Below are 21,506 nucleotides of genomic sequence, written 5' to 3' on the forward strand. Positions count from 1 at the left end.
CTTCGCTAATAGGGTGCACTGAGACAAATAAGTTATATTGTTTTACCTGTATTCTGTTTGGGGGTGAAAATAAGTGATCATCATCTTCTTGTAGGATTTGTGTGTCAAAAAAATTTTATAGGAAAGCCGAGAAACATCTGTTCTATAAAAGATACAAGATAAACAGATATTTTCAGTCTACCCAATATTTACAGCTTCCCCACTGCAACTTATCCTGGGTGTTCAGAAGTTATGCAGTACCCTTAGTTTGTGTTCAATTCATTGGAAAGTCATTTTCTAAGTCGTTACTGCTGGAGATAATACAAAGTTACCTCAATTCACTACTTAAAGTAATAATTTCTTTCAAATTTAGCTTATAGTAAACAGATCTAACAGAAGACTATGCATACTATATTTGTACTCAGTTTCAGTTTTCAAAAATAAGAGATAATGTTCCTTCAACAAGGGATCAAAAATGATCTCTCTTGTAAATATCCGCATAAAAACTGTTACTAAATTTAAAAAATGTCCTGTTATCTTTCATTAAGGGCGCTCAAGGTCTGTTCCTATTCTAATGTATATATGTATGTATACAAATTAGGTCATTCATATTCATCATCATAATGATTTGAGAGCCAAAATTCGAACAGCCGGTGTGAAGCCCTTATATTTATAAAACAAAACATGTATGCATGAACGAATGCCATGAAAAGATGTGTGCTTTGTGAAATGATGTTAATGTTAATAGGTCACTGAACAAAGAAAACAAAACACACTTTCCTTCTCATGTGATTAAAATCACTTTATGTAACAAACTTCCTGCCAAATTTCCACGTTAACTACAGTGAAACCTCGGTAAGACACACTTCAAGGGACCACATAAAAATAGCATATTAAACAGGGCAGAATATTAGCGAGAGTGGGTCATTTTTGCATTTTTTAAATTCTAACACAAAGGTATGAAACAGCATAAACATTTGTTGAAGAAATTTAAGGATTAAATACTGTAATTATGCAGGATAAAAGGTTATTTTATTTTCTTTCCTCTCAGAACAAATACACTGTCTTATTAATTAAAGTGCCCCTTTATTAAAAAAGTAAAAAATTGTTTTCTGTCTTTCACTTGATCCAGTACTATGAATAATAGCATTTTTCACATGATTTAAATCGGAAGTGACATCAGTAATTTAGAAACATTAATGAATCTACGAATCATAGACACCAAGGCAAGGGCTTCATTGTGAGAAGGATATGGAATGTCTACTGTTTCCACTTCCTCTTCGTCACGTCTCCACTGACAGTGCGATTTAAAACTGCCAGCAAGGACAGGCTCTGAATACAGTAGTCTTGCAGGTATTCAAGAGTCGCATTCCATTCTATTGCATTCACGAAACAAGACTTCTACAAATTCTTAAACATGCAGACGCTAGTGGTAAATGTAGAACTCCAGGAAAATTTTCTCAGTATCCTTTAAAGTACGAAATTTTAGAATTTTCAGCAGATGAAAGAGTGTATTAAACGGAATGATGAGCATATTAAGCAGTGGATTTTACCTGGCTTTACATAAGGACTAGTGGCTTGTGCAGCAAACGCTGCAAACTAAGTTCGTTAGACGTTCAAATAAAAATTTTTCTGATTTATTTTCAATGAAAAATACCAGACATTTTGAAAGTTATTTGCTTCCATAATAATGAAACATACTCCCTCTGAATGTTATTTTCATGCCAAATACTTTATCTTGAACCTATCTACCTTCGGTTTTTGAGTTTCAACGCGAAAACTCAAGTAAAAATGTCAGGACAATCAGTGGGTTTTTCATGTGGGAGTAAAGCAATAGCTATTTCAGATCATAGTGCATTGTAGGTGAAAGTTAAAGAAAGTCAGGTTTGCTATGCTTTCGAACAATAGACATACCATCTTGGTGTAGCTGCTGCATGTAGAGCTTGAAATGTAGAAGGTAAAATCATTTTATCCTGCTAAGAGATCTTGCTGAAATGATCGGGATGCTACAAAATTTTCTTGGCCTCTTATTTTATCAGTAAGTAATACCGTCTTTCCTTAGGAACTGTAATTTTTGCGCTCTCTTGAGCCAATACTGAATTTACACCACACCGCCATTAAATATATGAAAAAGACCCAACCCACTTGATTAATAACCATAAAATATTTGATTTTTAATAATGATATTATCTTATGCAAGTTTTATAGTTTATATATTAACATCATGGCATTAACTATAATAATATTTCATTTCTAATGGTAATAATGTCATCAAACCACCTCAAGTTTTGTAGATTTTAATATCCAATACACGGCTGTACTCAGAAAATTACACACTGCAGAATCAGAACTGTAAATTATTTTTAGTAAGTCTGAAGCTTTTAATAACCAATTCAATTTGAACTCTAAATATGTCAGCAATCCTGCAGGTGCCTTCGTGCAATATCCTATTGTGTATTGTAGTGTGTTTTATTTTATTTTGAAATGCAATTAGTTCTCAAAACTGACGAAAGATGGATTTTGGAAAGTAGGAAAATTATGTAGGAAAACTGACATTTCACTGAAAACTACTATTTTTCTGAAAAACTGTGGATTCCAAGCTTCAAAATGAGGGGTCATTTATTAAATTCTGTTCAGTCGTTATCCCGTAATTTCCATTATCAGTTCAAATTATATATATAGATATCAAGGAATCGGGCGAAAAGAGTGTATAATGCAGGATAGCGTAACAAACAGGGGTATATTATCAGGGTTTCACTGTATTAAACTTTCTGCTGTTCCTCTACAAAGCAAGGATTAAGTGTTTAAGAACTGTAATAACGAACTAACCAAGTTTATGGAGCTCCAACAGACAGAAGCCAGATATCTGGAGCAGAAGAAGTATTCTAATTATGTGTTTTTCATCAAGAGACATTTATCCTTAATGGTGTACAACCATTTATCTTACACATTCATGCAAATATTCAAAACCAGTAAAGTCAGTAGCAATAATAGTAACTCAAACATTACTTAGTAAAAGGGACACATGCAAAACAATTTTCCGAAGTTAGTGTCATATGCTCACCTCCAATGAAAGAAGCGTCACTACGAAATCGAAATGTATCTACGGAATTTGTTACACCAAATGGACATAAGCAGTTCTTATATTCTGTGCATCTTTGACATCCGTAACATTCTGCATGCTTAAAACAAAACGATGTCATAGTCTGCTTGTATTATGAACGTAAATAAAGAGAACCACATTGTTAAAATCACTCTCAATTTTATCGTTTTGGTACTTACTCTCCTCTCCCATTTTCCAATGTAGTGGCAAATTTTAAACTGTAAATTACAAAGAAACAAACTAAATTCCACTCCAAAATACATCACAATCTCTGTACACACCTTGACTGAACCTCAGCCAGACAAACATTTCCCCATTTATTCTAATGAATATAATTATGAAATTACGAATATAAATATAAGAAATTTAACTCACATGTCTACGTGGATTTTTATCACACTGCTTGTCACTACTGCCCATGCGAATAAGAGTGGAGAACATCTTGTAGAATTCAGCTCGATCATCTGGATGGTCATCAGTCTTGATAATTTTGCCTCCCCCATGTTTCTTTAAAGCTCGACATGCCACCAACTTTGATGTCAGACTTAAAAACCTATTACTTGTCTCCACCTGTGTAACAATTCATAATAATTACATCAATACTTACTGTGTCTTGAAATGTGAAACATGGTTATTTGAAGGGCTCAGAGCCAAAGGCGAACAACCCACAATTTTGTATTGTTCATTATTAAGCCTTTTTTCAAAACTATACATATCTCTTGGATACGGAACAACAAGTTTTGATGTAGAAATCGTTGCAATAAGTGAAAGTCTCAGGAATCTTCTATTTCACATCAATAAATTTAAGAATGCAGTTATATTGTCAGACTCCAAACCAGCTACCGTATTTACTCGCATAATTCACGCCATCGCATATTTCACGCACCCAAATTATTTACTATATAATTTAATAAATTAATTTCCTCGTATATTTCACGCATTTAATATTCGTGAAATACTGTAACAAGTACATACTGAAACTTGAAGTAATGAGGTGTGTTATGTTGAGGAGCCCTGAATGTACGGTATCTTAATGCCGTAACGAGGGAGTGCATAGCGGTATTTGGAACCGGACAGCTACCTGTTACAGGCGCACCCTTCTCATCTATGAAAGTCCTTTAAAAATACCGGTATAGGGTATTGACCTCCCCCTACCATTTGAATGGGGGTGGTTTGAAAGCTTTGTGTTGGATCGCATCAGTTGAGTTTGAGACTCGAAAAGGGAAACCTGTCAAAAGCCGTCTATTAAAAGTTTTAACAATGAATGGTAAATCCCGATATTCGAGTCATACTGCGTCCTTCAAATTAAAAGTTATCGCATATACAGAAACACATGGCAACAGAGCAGCTGGACGTGAATTCACAGTTCCAGAATTTAATATTCGTTACTGGAGGAAACAAAAACAAGCTCTTCAAGAAACAAATGTATCAAGGAAAGCATTTCGTGGGCCAAAAAGTGGAAAATTCCCTGATCTTGAAGACAAGTTACTAGGATATGTAAGGGAACTGCGTAGTTTTGTCATTTTTACCCAGCTTGTGAAATTCCTCGCTTAATTCACGCACCCTTAATTTATAGATCGAAATTGCGGGAAAAAAGTGCGTGAAATATTCGAGTAAATACGGTATTCTATCAATAGTCTCTAAACACACACCTTCATCTCAAACAGCAGAAATAACTAAATGCTCTCTCAATTAATATCACTTAATAAAAGAATTGTATTCCAATGGATACCATCCCATTGTGAAATCCTGGGAAACGAGAATGCCGATGCACTAGCAAAGAAGGGCAGCACTGCTACTTACAGACCTGTTACTAAATCTACATATTACTCTGTGAAAAGATTTATTAAATCTACATACTTACACTTCAACAAACAAAAATTTTATATCAATCTCAAGGGAAAAAATGGAACTCTCTGCATCATAATCCACAGTTAATTCCCGATTTACCACGAAAATCGTCTGTAGCTGCATTTAGATTGGCAACAGGCCATGATTGTTTGGCCAAACACCTGCATAGAATTGGAATATATCAGTCCCCTAACTGCCCATTGTGAAACTCAAACCAAGAAATGGATTCGGAACACCTGAAAATCTGTGCTTCAGTGGCTGACCATAATAATATATTTGAAAAATATTGGAGTGCAAGAGGTCAAATGACATTATTGTCAAACGCCTGGCATTAGAAAACAACAACAACATTGTTGTTATAGATTCATGATATATTTTTGAATTTATTCAATGTAGACCAATTAAAATAAATTGTGAAACCAATCATTTTTGCCAGGATCCTCTTAATGTCAAATCTTATTTACTCATTTTGTAATTGTGGGTTAGTCGCCTTTGACTCTGAGCCCTTCATTTATATACATACATTAGAATTCTGTGGTTCAGCACAAGAAACCTGTAACCCTAAAAAAATTTTATATTATTAATATGGATCCAAATCTTATATTTATCAACCCTCTTATTGTGACTGTTGCATAGGCCTAAGTATCTGCATCAGAGATAGGAGATGACAACATATTGCATTACCATTATGTACAATTATTGCAATTTTATTTAACTCCAATGAGCTATGTAAGGGTCATGGTTCTTGCACTCAACCACACAATTAAACCCTTAGTTGCGACTCAAGTGTAGCATTTCTGACTACAAATGCAAACAGTGGCGAAGCTAAGATGTAAACACTAGGTAAGCTACAAGCACCTGCTTATCTTGTATCTTTTTATAGAGAAGATGTTTACTGGCTTTACTATCAAACTTTTTGTGACACAAACCCCACAAGAAGATGATGACTACTCATTTTCATCCCCAAATAGAAGAACGTAAAACAATATCTTATTTGCCTCAGAGCACCCTATTAGCCAAAGATATTTCTCATATAATGAAAATTGAAAATTTCTATGTCTTCCTCCATCCGTTATTTTATTATGTAAATGTGGTGTCGATTTCCTATCTTTGTAAGCAAATTTTATTTCATATGTCCAACCTGAAAACGGTTTGTTTCAGTATGAGATATTTTAAACAAATTTGTAACACTCACACGCAGGCACTTTTGATTAATGTAACACTCAACAATGCAGCACTTTCAGAGAACACCAATATAGTACAACATAATACTGTAACAGAAGACTAGCCTCGTCCCGTACGGAAATGTAGTGAATCGATACCCCCTTTTTGGTCTCCCCTCTAGCTTGCAAGTCAAAGTCGTAGTCATGCTATTAGAGGTAAGCCCCATTGCTTGCTGCTCGCACTGCTTTCTCCATATTGGAATGACTGCCAATAGTAAACTTAATATATGGGAGGATCGGAGTGCAAGCAAGTGTTACGATACACCATTATTACGAACTTATAGGTCTACTGTTACTAGGGATAATAACTCAAATTTTTTGGATAGGCTAAGCCTCAAAAGCTTCTTAGGAGCTTTGCCACTGGATGCATTCGATTTCCAACAATTTACCTCCTTTCCAAAAGACTGGATGGTATCCTATGTCTTAGTTTATGGTCAAGAAATCCCACTAAGAGGGAATGTTTAATATTAATTTAAAATCCTAGTAATACTGAAGACGAAGAAGTCAATGATCCCAATCATTTTAAGTTGTAACAATAATTACAATTATTATTATTATTATTATTATTATTATTATTATTATTATTATTACTACTAAGATTTCAAATCATCCAACCTCAAGTGAGGTTGACCACTGGGATCCAGAATTAACAAAATATAAAAGATAAAGGGAAATGATACGAGCAAAATAATGACTCGATTTGTACATTAAAACAAAAATTTACGTGTTAACATATAGATGATAGTGTAGAATTTGAAGAGAGGCCTTCAGAATTTCCATTACAATCTTCTGAATCTCATAAAAGGGAATTTTAAAGGATTTAAGGATATTACATGTAAATTTTGGTAAATAATCCCTCGCTCCAAATAGTAAGCCTGCAACATCCCAGTTGCAAAGCGAAATTCCATATTTTATATAACATAATAATACAACTGAAATATATGACATACAAGACTCTTAAAATGAGACAATAAATAATAAGCTAGTTTTTTTCTATTCTACTTCTACCTTTCCATTGAAACTTAACGCTAGAAAGTAACCTTAAAGCTTTTCCTGGAATACGCTTCATACTTTCATGACCTCAAGGCTAGGAAGGGATGCTGTGGTCAGCACCCAGCTCCAAAAGCTATTACCCCCAGGAAAGACCTAGTACCCACAAGGAAGGTTCACCAAGTGATAATGGATTTTCGCAACAATTTTTTCTCCATATGTTTCATATGAAATAAGACACCATCTGATAAATTTCTACATTACATTCGGAGAAAAAAAACACACACACACAAACCCCCCCAATGTTTGCAATGGCTGTTATAGCTCTGGACTAAAGAATTTGAAAAAAAATTATATCTCGAAAACTAGGCTTTCTCCAGATGTAGAAATTTATAGGAAGGTTTCTCATTTCAAATGGAATGTATGGTGGAAAAATCGTTGCGAAAATCCATTATCACTTGGTGAACCTTCCTTGTCAGTTTCATAGGAGACTGAGTGGACCTGTTCTGAAAATTATAGTAATAAGAAAAATTCCACTAATAACTGAGATTGAACCCAGAATCTCCAAGCCTTTAGCCAGTTGCTCTAGCAACTGAACCACCAGAATATGTGGTATGTACAGTAAAACTCAACAATACTTACTACAAGGAGATATGAAATTAAAATAAAATAATTTAAATGAATTTCAGCATTAAATTCCTGATTTACAATTTCCTACCAACTGACGAATATCAAATATGAACAAAATTCTCCCGACTTTAGGAAAGGAGAGGAGGAGGAACACATACATACAAATTGTGTCATTTATTCATTGCATTCATTCACGACAGCATGTGAATATCGTTACCTTTATGGCTGGTTGAGGTGTTACAACAGGCATGCTTTCAGCTCTGTCTTCTCCAGCATGTTCTATGGAGAAAGTAGTTTGTTCTGAGCTTGAAATATCCAACTTCAAATCCCGCTCTGATCCTCTTAATAACTTCATTGATCGTTTGTTGCGTTTGTTTGATTCTGGGCGTACAACCTGATCTGAAATTTATAAAATTACCAAATTTCTTTAAATTACATTAAAGTGCAATAATCAAATACACAAGTCTAAGACAGGTAGCATATGCACGTCCTCATATCAATTGGATGCATTTTCATTCATTAATAGTGTTCTGTCCAAGGCCAGGCTTTTCACTGCAAACTCAGCATTCTCTAATCTTTCCTATTTTCCACCTTTCTCTTGGTCTCTGCATATGATCTGTATATCTTAATGTCGTCCATCATCCGATATCTTCTTCTGCCCAGAACATTTCTCCTGTTCACCATTCCTTCCAGTGCATCCTTCAATAGGATTATTCTAACTTAATTTTCTTTACGTATTTATTTACTTTATGCAAGATACAATACTTGAAGCAAGTAAAGCGATCAGTTTGGAAGCAAATCCCGAAAAGACGAAGTATATGATTATGTCTCGTGACCAGAATATTGTACGAAATGGAACTATAAAAATTGGAGATTTATCCTTAGAAGAGGAGGAAAAATTCAAATATCTTGGAGCAACAGTAACAAATATAAATGACACTCGGGAGGAAATTAAAAGCAGAATAAATATGGGAAATGCCTGTTATTATTCGGTTGAGAAGCTTTTATCATCCAGTCAGCTGTCAAAATATCTGAAAGTTAGAATTTATAAAACAGTTATATTACCAGTTGTTCTGTATGTTTTTGAAACTTGGACTCTCACTCTGAGAGAGGAACAGAGATTAAGGGTGTTTGAGAATAAGGTTCTTAGGAAAATATTTGGGGCTAAGAGGGATGAAGTTACAGGAGAATGGAGAAAGTTACACAACACAGAACTGCACGCATTGTATTCTTCACCTGACATAATTAGGAACATTAAATCCAGATGTTTGAGATGGGCAGGGCATGTAGCATGTATCGGCGAATCTAGAAATGCATATAGAATGTTAGTTGGGAGACCGGAGGGAAAAAGACCTTTGGGGAGGCCGAGACATGGATGGGAGGATAATATTAAAATGGATTTGAGGGAGGTGGGATATGATGATAGCGACTGGATTAACCGTGCACATGATAGGGACCGATGGCGGTCTTATGTGAGGGTTCCTTAAAAGCCATTTGTAAGTAAATAAGATACAGTTTTGCAAGAATGGAAAACCGACACAACCCAGGTACTGAGGCAGAGGATACAAGTAAACACAAGTTTATATGATGAAGATCAGGTAATTACGGCTATGTCTGAAGATAGTTACAGTCAAATATCTTTAAGTTCAATAATGCATGTAAAAATGTAATGTCATATATATAATTTATTTCAAGAAATAGTCTGCCCAGGCATCCTGGGTTGCCAAAAACACAGAATAACACACATATAAGAATAGTAATGATTACAGTAAGATAGATGAGCCAAATTTAAATGTGAACTAGGAGCTTAATAGGCCTATATATCTTCTGAAAAAAAATAAAGGTTAATTACATTCCTAAACGTATGTCTTATGAAAATAGAAATACAAAGAGAGATAAGTTTGATATTTTGAATTATTTGGGATATGATCTCATTTACCTATAACAATAAAACAATAAAAAAAAATAGCAAAAGATCAATGAATCTGTGGAACGATCAGAATTACATTAAAAATAAAGGACAGAAGGATACGAATTAACAGTTTATGAGGTCGTAACTGTTACATCTATACTAATAAATAAAACTATAACCTAAATTTTTCTGGTAATTTTTTTTTAGATAAAGAATTTGTATTAACATGTACAATGAACTATCCTGAGACCGAAAATTGCATTTTCGAAATTTTTGTTTTTATGTCTGTATGTCACCTTTTCATTGAACTTACAAATTAAACCAAACCCTTTAACTCTATTAAATATAGAATATAATCTAAACTTAACACAAGAAATACTGAAATGAGAAGTAAACACTGAAATTCTGAAACAATTGTCTTTAGAGACAATTAATATTAGGTACCCTCCACAAAACTGGCTTCATGTATACACCAATGGATCCTTGATCTCCAGAGAACAAGGTGCCGGTGCAGGTGTTACGTGCTGTCTCTTCTCACTTTATAGATCTCTTGGATATGGAACAACAAGTTTTGATGGTGAAATCATTGCAATAAGTGAAAGTCTCAGGAATCTTCTATGCCACATCAATAAATTTCGGAATGCAGTTATATTGTCAGACTCCAAAGCAGCTATTCTATCAATAGTCTCTAAACACACACCTTCATCTCAAACAGCAGAAATAACTAAAATGCTCTCTCAATTAATATCACTCAATAAAAGAATTGTATTCCAATGGATACCATCCCGTTGTGGAATCCTGGGAAACGAGAATGCAGATGCTTTAGCAAAGAAGGGCAGCACTGCTACTACAGACCTGTTACTAAATCTACGTATTACTCTGTGAAAAGATTTATTAAATCTACATACTTAGACTTCAACAAACAAAATTTGATAACACAATCCCAAGGGAAAAAATGGAACTCTCTGCATCAAAATCCACAGTTAATTCCCGATTTACCACGAAAATCGTCTGTAGCTGCATTTAGATTGGCAACAGGCCATGATTGTTTGGCCAAACACCTGCATAGAATTGGAATATATCAGTCCCCTAACTGCCCATTGTGCAACTCAAACCAAGAAATGGATTCCAAACACCTCAAAATCTGTGCTTCAGTGGCTGACCATGATAATATCTTTGAAAAATATTGGAGTGCAAGAGATCAAATGACTTTATTGTCAAATGCCTGGCATTAGAAAACAACAACAACCTTTTCATTGAATAATGGCTCAGCCGACTTCTATGAAAATTTGTACATAAAATAAGTTAGTTCCCACTTAGATTCTATGCTATATGGCATTCAAAATATTTTCTATAAAAGGTGGGTCAGGCCTCCTGCGTGAAGTAAATAAATCGAAATATCTCACTCACAGTATCATTGACTTTTAGGATAATACAGAGTGTAACAAAAGTTTCTGGTACAGTTTGTCAAAATTATTCTCGTGTTTAGTTTCCATTTTCCCAGGAATGATGTCCAAATTTTATGATGTAGGAGTTGGTGTAAGTTAATTTGTAGTAAAATTAGGTAGTGGAAATCACAAGGTCATAAATTTTTCCTGTAATTTGTGATTTTAATTCTGTTGAGTTTTGTTTTATATTCTTTAATCATTAAATTATCTTGTAGTATGATTGAAATTAGTGCCATCTTCTTTCAGTATTAATTATTCATAACACAAAAATGTAACAAAAGTTTCTGGTACATCCAGGAATTATTGTTACATCTTTATTTTTCTATACTTTCCGGATAATAAACCAATTAAATGTAATATTTAATTCGTAATTTTAATAAACGATACTGACATTTTTAATCACCCAAGTCACCATGGCACCAACAAAACGTGAGCATGCTTGGTCTCAGGTTCAAGCCTTGGTTAAGACTGGAAAATCAGTACGTGATATTGCCAGGTTATTGAAAATGTTACCAACAACAGTTTTAAAATGGAAGAATCAAACGGATGGTTCTGTTTCTGATGATAAACGATCAGGTCGACCAAGCAAAGTGTCACCCTCAAACAAAAAGAAAAATAAGGGAGTGGATGAAGGACAAGGTTGGTGTAGGAACTCGGGCTATGGCTAAAAGGCTGAATTTTTCGGAGTGTTACCGCTCTATAAACAAAAACATTTCACACATGACAATCAGTAGGCATTGTCGTAGTCAAGACTGGGGTGGGAGGTCTTATGTACCAAGAACCAAGCCAATGCTGAGTGAAAAGAACATATCCGATCGAACTAAATTTTGTGGGACGTTGCTGAAAGAAGGATACACAGAAGATGCACCTGCTGCCAGAATTCTAAGGGCTCATATTCTGTTCACGGATGAGTCACCTGTGGAACTTCACTCTATTCCGAATCATCAAAATGCCAGAATTCGAACAGCGGATCCATCCTCTATTAAGCCTACGCAGCTACCCAAGTTTGGCGTTAAGATTATGGTGGCTGGAGGAATCTCACGTTATGGAAAGACACAACTTGTTATAGTCAATGAGAAGAAAATTGTGAATGGCGAATATTACTGTACACACATTCTCTGTATTTTTTCTCATGAGTTTAAAAACAATGTACATGGAAATGACCTTCCACTTCCCAATTCAGAAAAAGCCAGGTGAAGGGGTTATTCAGAGCAACACAACCTGATGTGCACTGCCTAGTGATTGCAGAATTACATGATGTCATAATTCACGTATTTTAAAATGCAGGTATTTCTGGAAAACTATTCAAAATACAGCAAAATGGTATTTGACTTTCTTTTGTTGTTCTTTACTAAAGGAATCATCTTACTTACTTACTTACTTACTGGCTTTTAAGGAACCAGGAGGTTCACTGCCGCCCTCACATAAGCCCGCCATTGGTCCCTATCCTGAGCAAGATTAATCCAGTCTCTATCATCATATCTCACCTCCCTCAAATCCATTTTAATATTATCTTCCCATCTACGTCTCAGCCTCCCTAAAGGTCTTCTTCCCTCCGGTCTCCCAACTAACACTCTATATGCATTTCTGGATTCGCCCATATGTGCTACATGCCCTGCCCATCTCAAGCATCTGGATTTAATGTTCCTAATTATGTCAGGTGAAGAATACAATGCGTGCAGTTCTGTGTTGTGTAACTTTCTCCATTCTCCTGTAACTTCATCCCTCTTAGTCCCAAATATTTTCCTAAGAACCTTATTCTCAAACACCCTTAACCTATGTTCCTCTCTCAAAGTGAGACTCCAAGTTTCACAACCATATAGAACAACTGGTAATATAACTGTTTTATAAATTCTAACTTTCAGATTTTTTGACAGCAGACTGGATGATAAAAGTTTCTCAACCGAATAATAACAGGCATTTCCCATATTTATTCTGTGTTTAATTTCTTCCCAAGCATCATTTATATTTGTTACTGTTACTCCCAGATATTTGAATTTCTCCACCTCTTCAAAAGATAAATTTTCAATTTTTATATTTCCATTTCGTACAATATTCTCGTCACGAGACATAATCATATACTTTGTCTTTTCGGGATTTACTTCCAAACCGATCGCTTTACTTGCTTCCAGTAAAATTTCCGTGTTTTCCCTAATCGTTTGTGGATTTTCTCCTAACATATTCACGTCATCCGCATAGACAAGAAGCTGATGTAACCCGTTCAATTCCAAACCCTCTCTGTTATCTTGGACTTTCCTAATGGCATACTCTAGAGCAAAGTTAAAAAGTAAAGGTGATAGTGCATCTCCTTGCTTCAGCCCACAGTGAATTGGAAACGCATGACAGAAACTGACCAATACGAACTCTGCTGTACGTTTCACTGAGACACATTTTGATTAATCGAACTACTTTCTTGGGAATACCAAATTCAATAAGAATATCATATAAAACTTCTCTCTTAACCGAGTCATATGCCTTTTTGAAATCTATGAATAACTGATGCACCGTACCCTTATACTCCCATTTTTTCTCCATTATCTGTCGAATACAAAATATTTGGTCAATAGTTGATCTATTACGCCTAAAACCACACTGATGATCCCCGATAATTCCATCTACATATGGAGTTAACCTTCTCAAAAGAATATTGGACAAAATTTTGTACGATGTCAACAAAAGTGATATTCCTCGAAAGTTACTACAGTTAGTCTTGTCCCCCTTCTTAAAGATAGGTACGATTATGGACTCCTTCCATTGTTCGGGTACAATTTCCTTTTTCAAATAGCAAGTACAAGCTTATAAATTTCGTTAGATAATGCGCTTCCACCCTCTTGTATTAATTCTGCTGGAATCTGATCGATACCCGGAGACTTATAATTTTTTAGATTTTCTATCGCAATTTCGACTTCAGAAAGTGTGGGTACCATAATTAATGATATTACTTACGATTCACCCTGTATATGACAATGATGATAATTATGATGAAGGGTGAAAAAGGAAAAAGAAAAAGGAGAAGTAGGAGAAAAAGGAAAAAGAGATACAAAAATAGTCTTGGTGAGCATGAATCTTTGAGAGAACTGTTTGAATGTTCTTACTGGTTACATACTCAAAGAGATACACACAACCAAAGTACTGTTGATAAATGTATTGGAACAGAAACAGATGGATTTCACTGGCACATTTCTAGTGATATGTGCACAATGTAACTCAAAGAAACAAGGAATGACTCACCAGACTCTGGCTGCATGTTGTTTTCTGATCTTTCTAGAAGTTCAGTGAACAATAAGCTGTCGATTGTATTGCGTCGCTTTGTTTTAGCTAGTGTCAGCTTTGGTGAACTCTTTGTAACACTGTAGAGGATAAAGGAATAATGCACATTATTCTACAATTAAACAAACACTCACCAGCTTCTTCTAGAATGATGTTTTCTGATCTTTCAAGGAGCTCAGAGAAATATAAACTATCTATTGTGTTTCTTCTTCTGCTCTTAGCAAGGATCTGCTTCGGTGTATTCTTTGTAACACTAAACAATATAAAGCCACAACGTATAACATTATTTACACAAAAAAGCACAATTTTTATATAAAAAAGTAGCAAGCAAATACATCACAAAGTGCAAACGCAATTAACAAAGAACTTCCATTCATTCGTATGACTTCCGTTCACATTAAAAAATAATCCAGACCTAAGCAATTTACACATTCTTAAGTTTAAAAATAAAGTGAAAATGTTTGTATGATATTTGATCAATTTTATTATTATTTTTAAGTGTTACTAGCATTATATGTTGCTAATATTTTATTGTATTTATCTGATACATGTAACCTATAAGGTAAAACATTGTAATAAATATAAATAGATCATTTTCTTAATTAATAACAGTGTATATCTCCACTAAATGATTTCTTAGCATCACCACAGATACACTTGATTGTACTTGTCACTATCTCTGTCACTAGAGAGTTCTTGAAATTTATATTTTCCCCGCCATTCATAAAATGCACAAAAGGGGAGATCTATAACTGAAACTTGATTAATATATTTCAGTATTATTTGTATTTATCCTGGTAATAATGAACAGTTTGACTCGTAGACATTTTATTTTTCAGCATTAACTTCCCATGATTGTATGAGAAGATTCGAAGAGAATGGCAGTTATGTAGACCTTCGGCTCCCCCCTATTACCAATAATCCATAATACAATGTCAATACGGCGGTTGCTGTTGTCTGTGATACAACGAACTTTTCTGTTGATTTTTCGAGTTCTGTCATTTTTTTTTTTCCTGGTTATTATATGCTTATTTAAGTTGTGTTAACTCTTGCTAAGTGGTTTTATATTTTATTTTATCCATCCTAGTATTTATTTTATTATTATTATTACTATTATTATTATTATTAATGAATTAATTTGCATTACCATCTTTGTATCATCTTTGTCACGGCTATTCTATTATCATCATCATTATTATTATTATTATTATTATTATTATTATTATTATTATTATTATTATTATTGTTGTTACTATTATTCCTATCATCAACATTATTATTGACCTCTGTAAAATTTATGTAGACTACTGGACTGTACCCGAGCATGAGCATATGCTCATTTCAGGTATCTTTTCATATGTATCATTTCAAATGTAAATTGTGAATAAATTTGAAATTTGAATTCATAATTTTCTGCCCAAGTCTTTCACTGTAAATCCAGCATTCTCCAATCTTTCCTATTTTCTCCCTTCCTCTTAGTACAAAGAACTATTAGATAATAAATATAAATGTATGGAGAAATGCGTCAAATGTACACAAATATTATTTTCTCAAACCAGCAGTAAAACCTTATCAATAGGGCTAGGATTTTGATGAAATTGCATCTTTTTTCTAGTAAGCCAGAAACATAGCTGCTTTAGTATTTGTATGTTATGTGATAAACTGAGTGTTTTAAGACATATTTGTTAGGGCATTTTTTTTTTTTTTGCATTTGTTGCCTGTTTCAACTCATAAGAGCATCTTTTGTGTTATTCGGACATTTCTTTAGGCATTTTCATTTAATTTTGGCCACAAATCCCCATTATTAATATAAAGTAATGTCTATTTCCTTTGATATTTTGTCTACATATTTTGTCCATTAATACCCATTATTTTTTACTTGGTTATCTAACGATGCTATATCAACTACGAGGTTATTTAGCGTCCATGAAGTTGGTGATGGCGATATGATATTTGGCGAGATGAGGCCGAGGATTCGCCAGAGATTACCTGACATTTGCCTTACAGTTGAGAAAAACCTCGGGGAAAAAACCCAACCAGATAATCAGCCCAATCAGGAATTGAACCCGCACCTGAACACAACTCCGGATCGGCAGGCAAGCGTTTTAACCGACCGAGCTACGCCGGTGGCTAATACCCATTGTTTTGTATAATATTTTAATCGTTTTTCTACACAAATATTGCCCTTTTAACGTAGTACACTCCATGTAATGGATCAGTCCAACCATCCCTTCAATATAGACTCCTCTATACTTGCTAATTCCGTATCAGAGTGGCCTTGTGGTGGACTACATGGAAACTACATCAGGTAAAATAATTAATTAAAGTGTACCACTTACAAAAAAATTATGTAACATTAAATAAACTTAAATGTTGGTACTAGAATTTAATTTAATTACTAGTCTAAATATCAAGTAGCAAAAACTCTTTTTCCTACTAAGCCAATTTTAGAATGTAAGATCAATTTTTAGGGCATTTTAAAAAGATTTTTAGGTCATAAATGCATTGTTTTTAGGACATTTTTTCATGATTTATAGGTCATCAAAATCCTAGCCCTACTTATCAAGTAGAGACTGTTCATGACTACCTGAAGAATAGGTCTACCTGTACAGGATCGGAATTGCTACAGGGAAAAGATGTACTTTGTGCAAAAATGACACCATATCAAAATATGAATTTTTGTTCTACTGCTAATATCTTGACCCAGGGAAGAAGGTATGGGAAGATCTAGCTGGAAGGAATCAGAACTAACGGAGTAAACTTAGTTCCAGCTATTTGTGAAGAAGAATCACATGTAATATTACTTATGCAATGGAGCATGTTGTTCAATAAAGGACATTAAAAAAAACACATACACACGAAAAAATACACACACAGAAACAGAAAACACACGCACGCATGCGCGCACACACATACACAGATATATAGCCCATATACATTTTTGGTCATATGAATTTGAGTAACTGATATTACTTTTATTGAATGCATATTAATTTTTCTACGTTTGGTTAGAATGGTTTAGCTTAAACTGAGATTAGCGTTTCAGACAGTGCTTAGCAGTCTTCTCAATGTGTTTACATACCATAGAAGTGGGTAAAGTCAAACAGTTGGTGTACAATCGATCATTTGCGATTTTTATTGAAAATTATATATTCTCTCAGTTACTTGTTAAAATTTTGTTATGCTGACTTCATTGCCTGACATTGCAAATGTAAAAGCCTGCGCATGCCAACAATGGGACACAGTGTAATTACCGTTGAAGTGAAAATGGTTATTCTCAACTTTTTCTCTTAAACGAAAATAAAGTCTTACAAACTCTAAATTATCGTCAGCAGTGAAAGGAGACAGGAAGTATACATAAGTACTTTTCGTTGAAATTGTATCCTGAAATAATAGTTTTTCAGTTCGTAAATGTTGGTATTGAAACTTATTATTTTAAGAAAACTTGTACCTTTGTAGGGTTAAGTCGATCATGCCATCAACCTACTCAAAGCAGATAGGACCAGCAGGAAGAATAAATTATTCACCGAAATACCTCCAACTAACACTTATAAACAGAAAAGTGTCATAGAATAACATATATGGATGGGATAGTGGGGAAAGAGGAAGACGAAATTATGGTGAATTTCTTAAGTAAGAGAAGCACTGCCAAAGGAACGTATTTTGTATACCCCTCCATACCTGACGGTGGGAACAACGTAGTTTTTAAAGTGACATGAGGAGGGGAAGATTTCAAATAACATCTGACATAAACCTAAGCAATGTTGAATAGTATTTTAGATTATAATTGAAGTGTGATATTTCAATGTAAATTTTGAATTCTTAAATCTTTATTTGTTGGTATGTGAAGTATTAAAATGTGTTTTTATAAGTTGCCAAACATATTCACGTATGTACATAGACCTAATTGTATCGAATTGTATGATCACAGTAACAAAAGATACACTATATAATCCTATAGGCAAATATTGTGGATTATTATTGTTTTCTACACCCCTTATAACAGATAAAATATATGTAATACACTTAATTTGTTTTTTAAAAACATAAACAGTGATCGACTTTACTCTGCAATATTTTAAAATCAATCTTAAGCTAAAAATTCAATGGTGATCGACTTTACCGTATTTAAGCAGGTAACTTCGATCACAATCAAATAAAAAAAATCAGTCTTTGATAGATTGTAATTCATTTCTTGTAACGTGCCTTCATAAGTGAAGGATATGACGACAAAATGCTATTTTCTGAGAAACTTCGCTCCATTGCATAACCTCAATATCATAAAAAAATTGCAAAATTTTGATCGACTTTACCCTCTTCTATGGTACTGTACAGAAATGTATACTTTTTCATACTTTCATTGGCGTGTTCTGCATCACTCATTCTACATATTGTAAATAATGTAAATTATTGGATGAAAGAATATACAATAAATGCAGTTGAAAATCTGTTTTAATAATATTCAACAAATACTTTGTCTCTACAAATAATTCAGTTCAACTGTTCTATTACACAGAATCCCCTCTATATGATGCCAGGGGATATACAGGAATGTTGCCTCCCATAGTGCACCTGTCATAAACGCCAAAGTTCAAGGGAATTTGTCGGACATTGAATGCGTGCAATTCACCTCAGTCTGTTGTGAGATACTGACGTAATTACTCATTTGTACGTAATATAGTGCAAGTTATTGTGTTTCTTCTAATTTTTTGAGAACACTGAAAGGAAAACTCATTCGTGTGTGGTGTAGTGCAAGTTATTTTGTATTTTGTAACTGTTTGAGAACAGTGTACAGCATATTGTAATGAATTTTTGTAGTTTCATGCCATGCAAAAAGTGGAAGAAAATATCCAACAAATCATTTCGAACATTTCGCAAGAAGAGATTTGTCAAGTATTTCAGAACAATCTTAAAAGTTGTAAAAATGTATTGAAGCACAAGATGGACACTTTGAACATCTCTCATGACATAGCTAGTTAAGATGTATTTTTAAGTTATTTATAAACATTTTCCCTGCTAAAAGGTCTTAAAAAACTAAAGTTACTACTGTACAAACGGTTGTCACCAATTTTGCGATACCTGTATGAGATGTACAACATGATATATTGCTGAGCTTGTGGTGTGAGGGGAAACATCATATATGGACCACCCTGTATAAACTAAGGGTCAATTTAGAATGCAGATAACTATGGTACTTATGTTATTTCTACCACTCCTCACTCATCTGCAGTTGTGTGTGATGGATGCATTTACAGTCCTTGCTTTTTCCTTCTTTTTTCCGTTAGGTTAGTTTTTCTCAAGCTAATTACGTGTAATTTGTTACATGATTTTTTCGTCCCCGTGCCCAATTTTTTGTTTCAAGGAAGGTTTGGTTTCTTAAAGTTATTTTTTATTTGTTTACGTGATTTTTGGATCCACTGATTTCTGATTTGGTTCAAATTTGTTTTTTTAGGCTAAACTTACTTCCAGTTTTTACGTGATTATTGAGTGTACCAATTGTGGTTTAGATTCGATTTGGTTTTCTCAGGTTACATTTAGTTAGTTTACGTGATTTTTGGTTTGGTCTGTCAAGTTAGTTTTAATTTTATATCACAGCTTGCCATCCTTTTACAATCATACGTCGACTGCGACGTCATGTTTTCACTATAGGGAAGATTTTATTCTTATTTTTCTACCACCTCCGTGGCTCTATGGTTAAAGCATTGGTCTACTGTTTTCGAGTATGGGCAGTATCACTGGTTTGAATCCTATAGTCTTCAATGGTAAATACTTTTATAGCATAATGGTTTGTTTGTGACGAGAGAGAGAGAGAGAGAGAGAGAGAGAGAGAAGAGAGAGAGGAAACAGAAGTAATGGTTAACACGCAGAGTTACATATTAACGATTTCTATTAATTTCTGTTCTAATAGGCGCTGTATGCACGTTGTCGCATTTAGGCAATATTGGCTGAAGTCATTATCCGGAGTCTAGACTTTTACCAAAAAGGGATATTAGGTAAAAACTCAAAATATCTCCATATACTTCCTTATCACTCACTCTCACTCTCTCTCTCTCTCTCTCACACACACACACACACACACACACATCTAATTGTAGGATTAGGCGCCAAGTTTTGCATCATAAAAATGAAGCATCTTACCCAAGTTCTTCTTTTTCTCGTTGTCGTCTCTCTCTCTGTCTACGGGATATACGTGTCCGCGGAGGTGTAGTGCCATAATCACCATATTCATTCAGTATATCATCAGTTAGGTGTCCATCAAAACTACCCTCATTGCTGTCAAAAGTGATAGGCGATAACTGGCCTCTCTTCGTACGTTCCGCATACTTATTTACCCTATTAAAGAAAATTCACTATAAAACCATTTGACATCTTCTTATTACAAACTCCAAGAGTTTCCAAGATGATTAACCAAATTCTATGAAACTGCACAGACATAGATAAAACTGAATACCTGTTTACATAAAGCGAGATATTGTGTAATTAATAGCTGACATAACTTGTGTCAATACAATAATAAGGCTCTCTTACCCTTCTTCATCAGAACTTTCAGAGCTAAAATTTATGCAGATGCCAACTCTCTTCTTCCAGTCATCATCTGCCATAAGTATTTCTTTTGAAATGCCACTGTTACTTACTTTACTTGTCAAAAGTAATAAAATTTATTGAGACCAAAACTACACCCAACAACTGCAGCCGACAACAACTATAACCAACTCCCGGCCGCTCTACGATTCACTGTAAAACGCTCGCTTGCGCTCCGTCTAGCGGCTAGTAGCTGTTCGAAAACAATTGAAGGAAATTCAAAGACAAAAACATGTAATGACAAAATTTCTCTCGTTATACAATTTTGAGAAGAATTTCCCTTTCCTTAATATTTCCTTTGCAAATGAGGCTTGTTTTTTTATTTTAGTAGGTTATTTTACGACGCTTTATCAACAGCTTAGGTTATTTAGCGTCTGAATGAGATGAAGGTGATAATGCCGGTGAAATGAGTCCGGGGTCCAGCACCGAAAGTTACCCAGCTTGAGGCTTGTTAAGAATTACAAAAAGCATATATTATAAATGATGATGTTACTTTTTTAAATATTATAAATACCTAC

The 21,506-nt window shown here is 34.3% G+C and overlaps 1 protein-coding gene across 4 annotated transcripts in view; it reads right to left on the reverse strand.

Moving 5' to 3' along the window:
* Mekk1 (mitogen-activated protein kinase kinase kinase 4) overlaps nt 1-21,152 on the reverse strand; it is a 129,327-nt gene extending 108,175 nt beyond the window's left edge. For 2 of the 4 annotated variants that reach the window (XM_069842150.1, XM_069842147.1), the window contains exons 1-6: nt 20,935-21,152; nt 20,545-20,739; nt 14,368-14,486; nt 7,994-8,175; nt 3,458-3,652; nt 3,262-3,300 (exon numbers count right to left, since the gene is read on the reverse strand). In XM_069842150.1, the coding sequence (XP_069698251.1) occupies nt 3,262-3,300; nt 3,458-3,652; nt 7,994-8,175; nt 14,368-14,486; nt 20,545-20,739; nt 20,935-21,008 (804 nt within the window). In that variant the 5' untranslated portion in view covers nt 21,009-21,152. Of the gene's footprint in view, nt 1-3,261; nt 3,301-3,457; nt 3,653-7,993; nt 8,176-14,367; nt 14,487-14,540; nt 14,660-20,544; nt 20,740-20,934 lie in introns of all 4 variants that reach the window. The other 2 variants (XM_069842148.1, XM_069842149.1) reach the window with 2 other exon arrangements.
* Nucleotides 21,153-21,506: the final 354 nt, after the last annotated feature.

The sequence above is a fragment of the Periplaneta americana genome, chromosome 12 (genome assembly GCF_040183065.1).
Source record: "Periplaneta americana isolate PAMFEO1 chromosome 12, P.americana_PAMFEO1_priV1, whole genome shotgun sequence".
Classification (NCBI taxonomy): Eukaryota; Metazoa; Arthropoda; class Insecta; order Blattodea; family Blattidae; genus Periplaneta; species Periplaneta americana.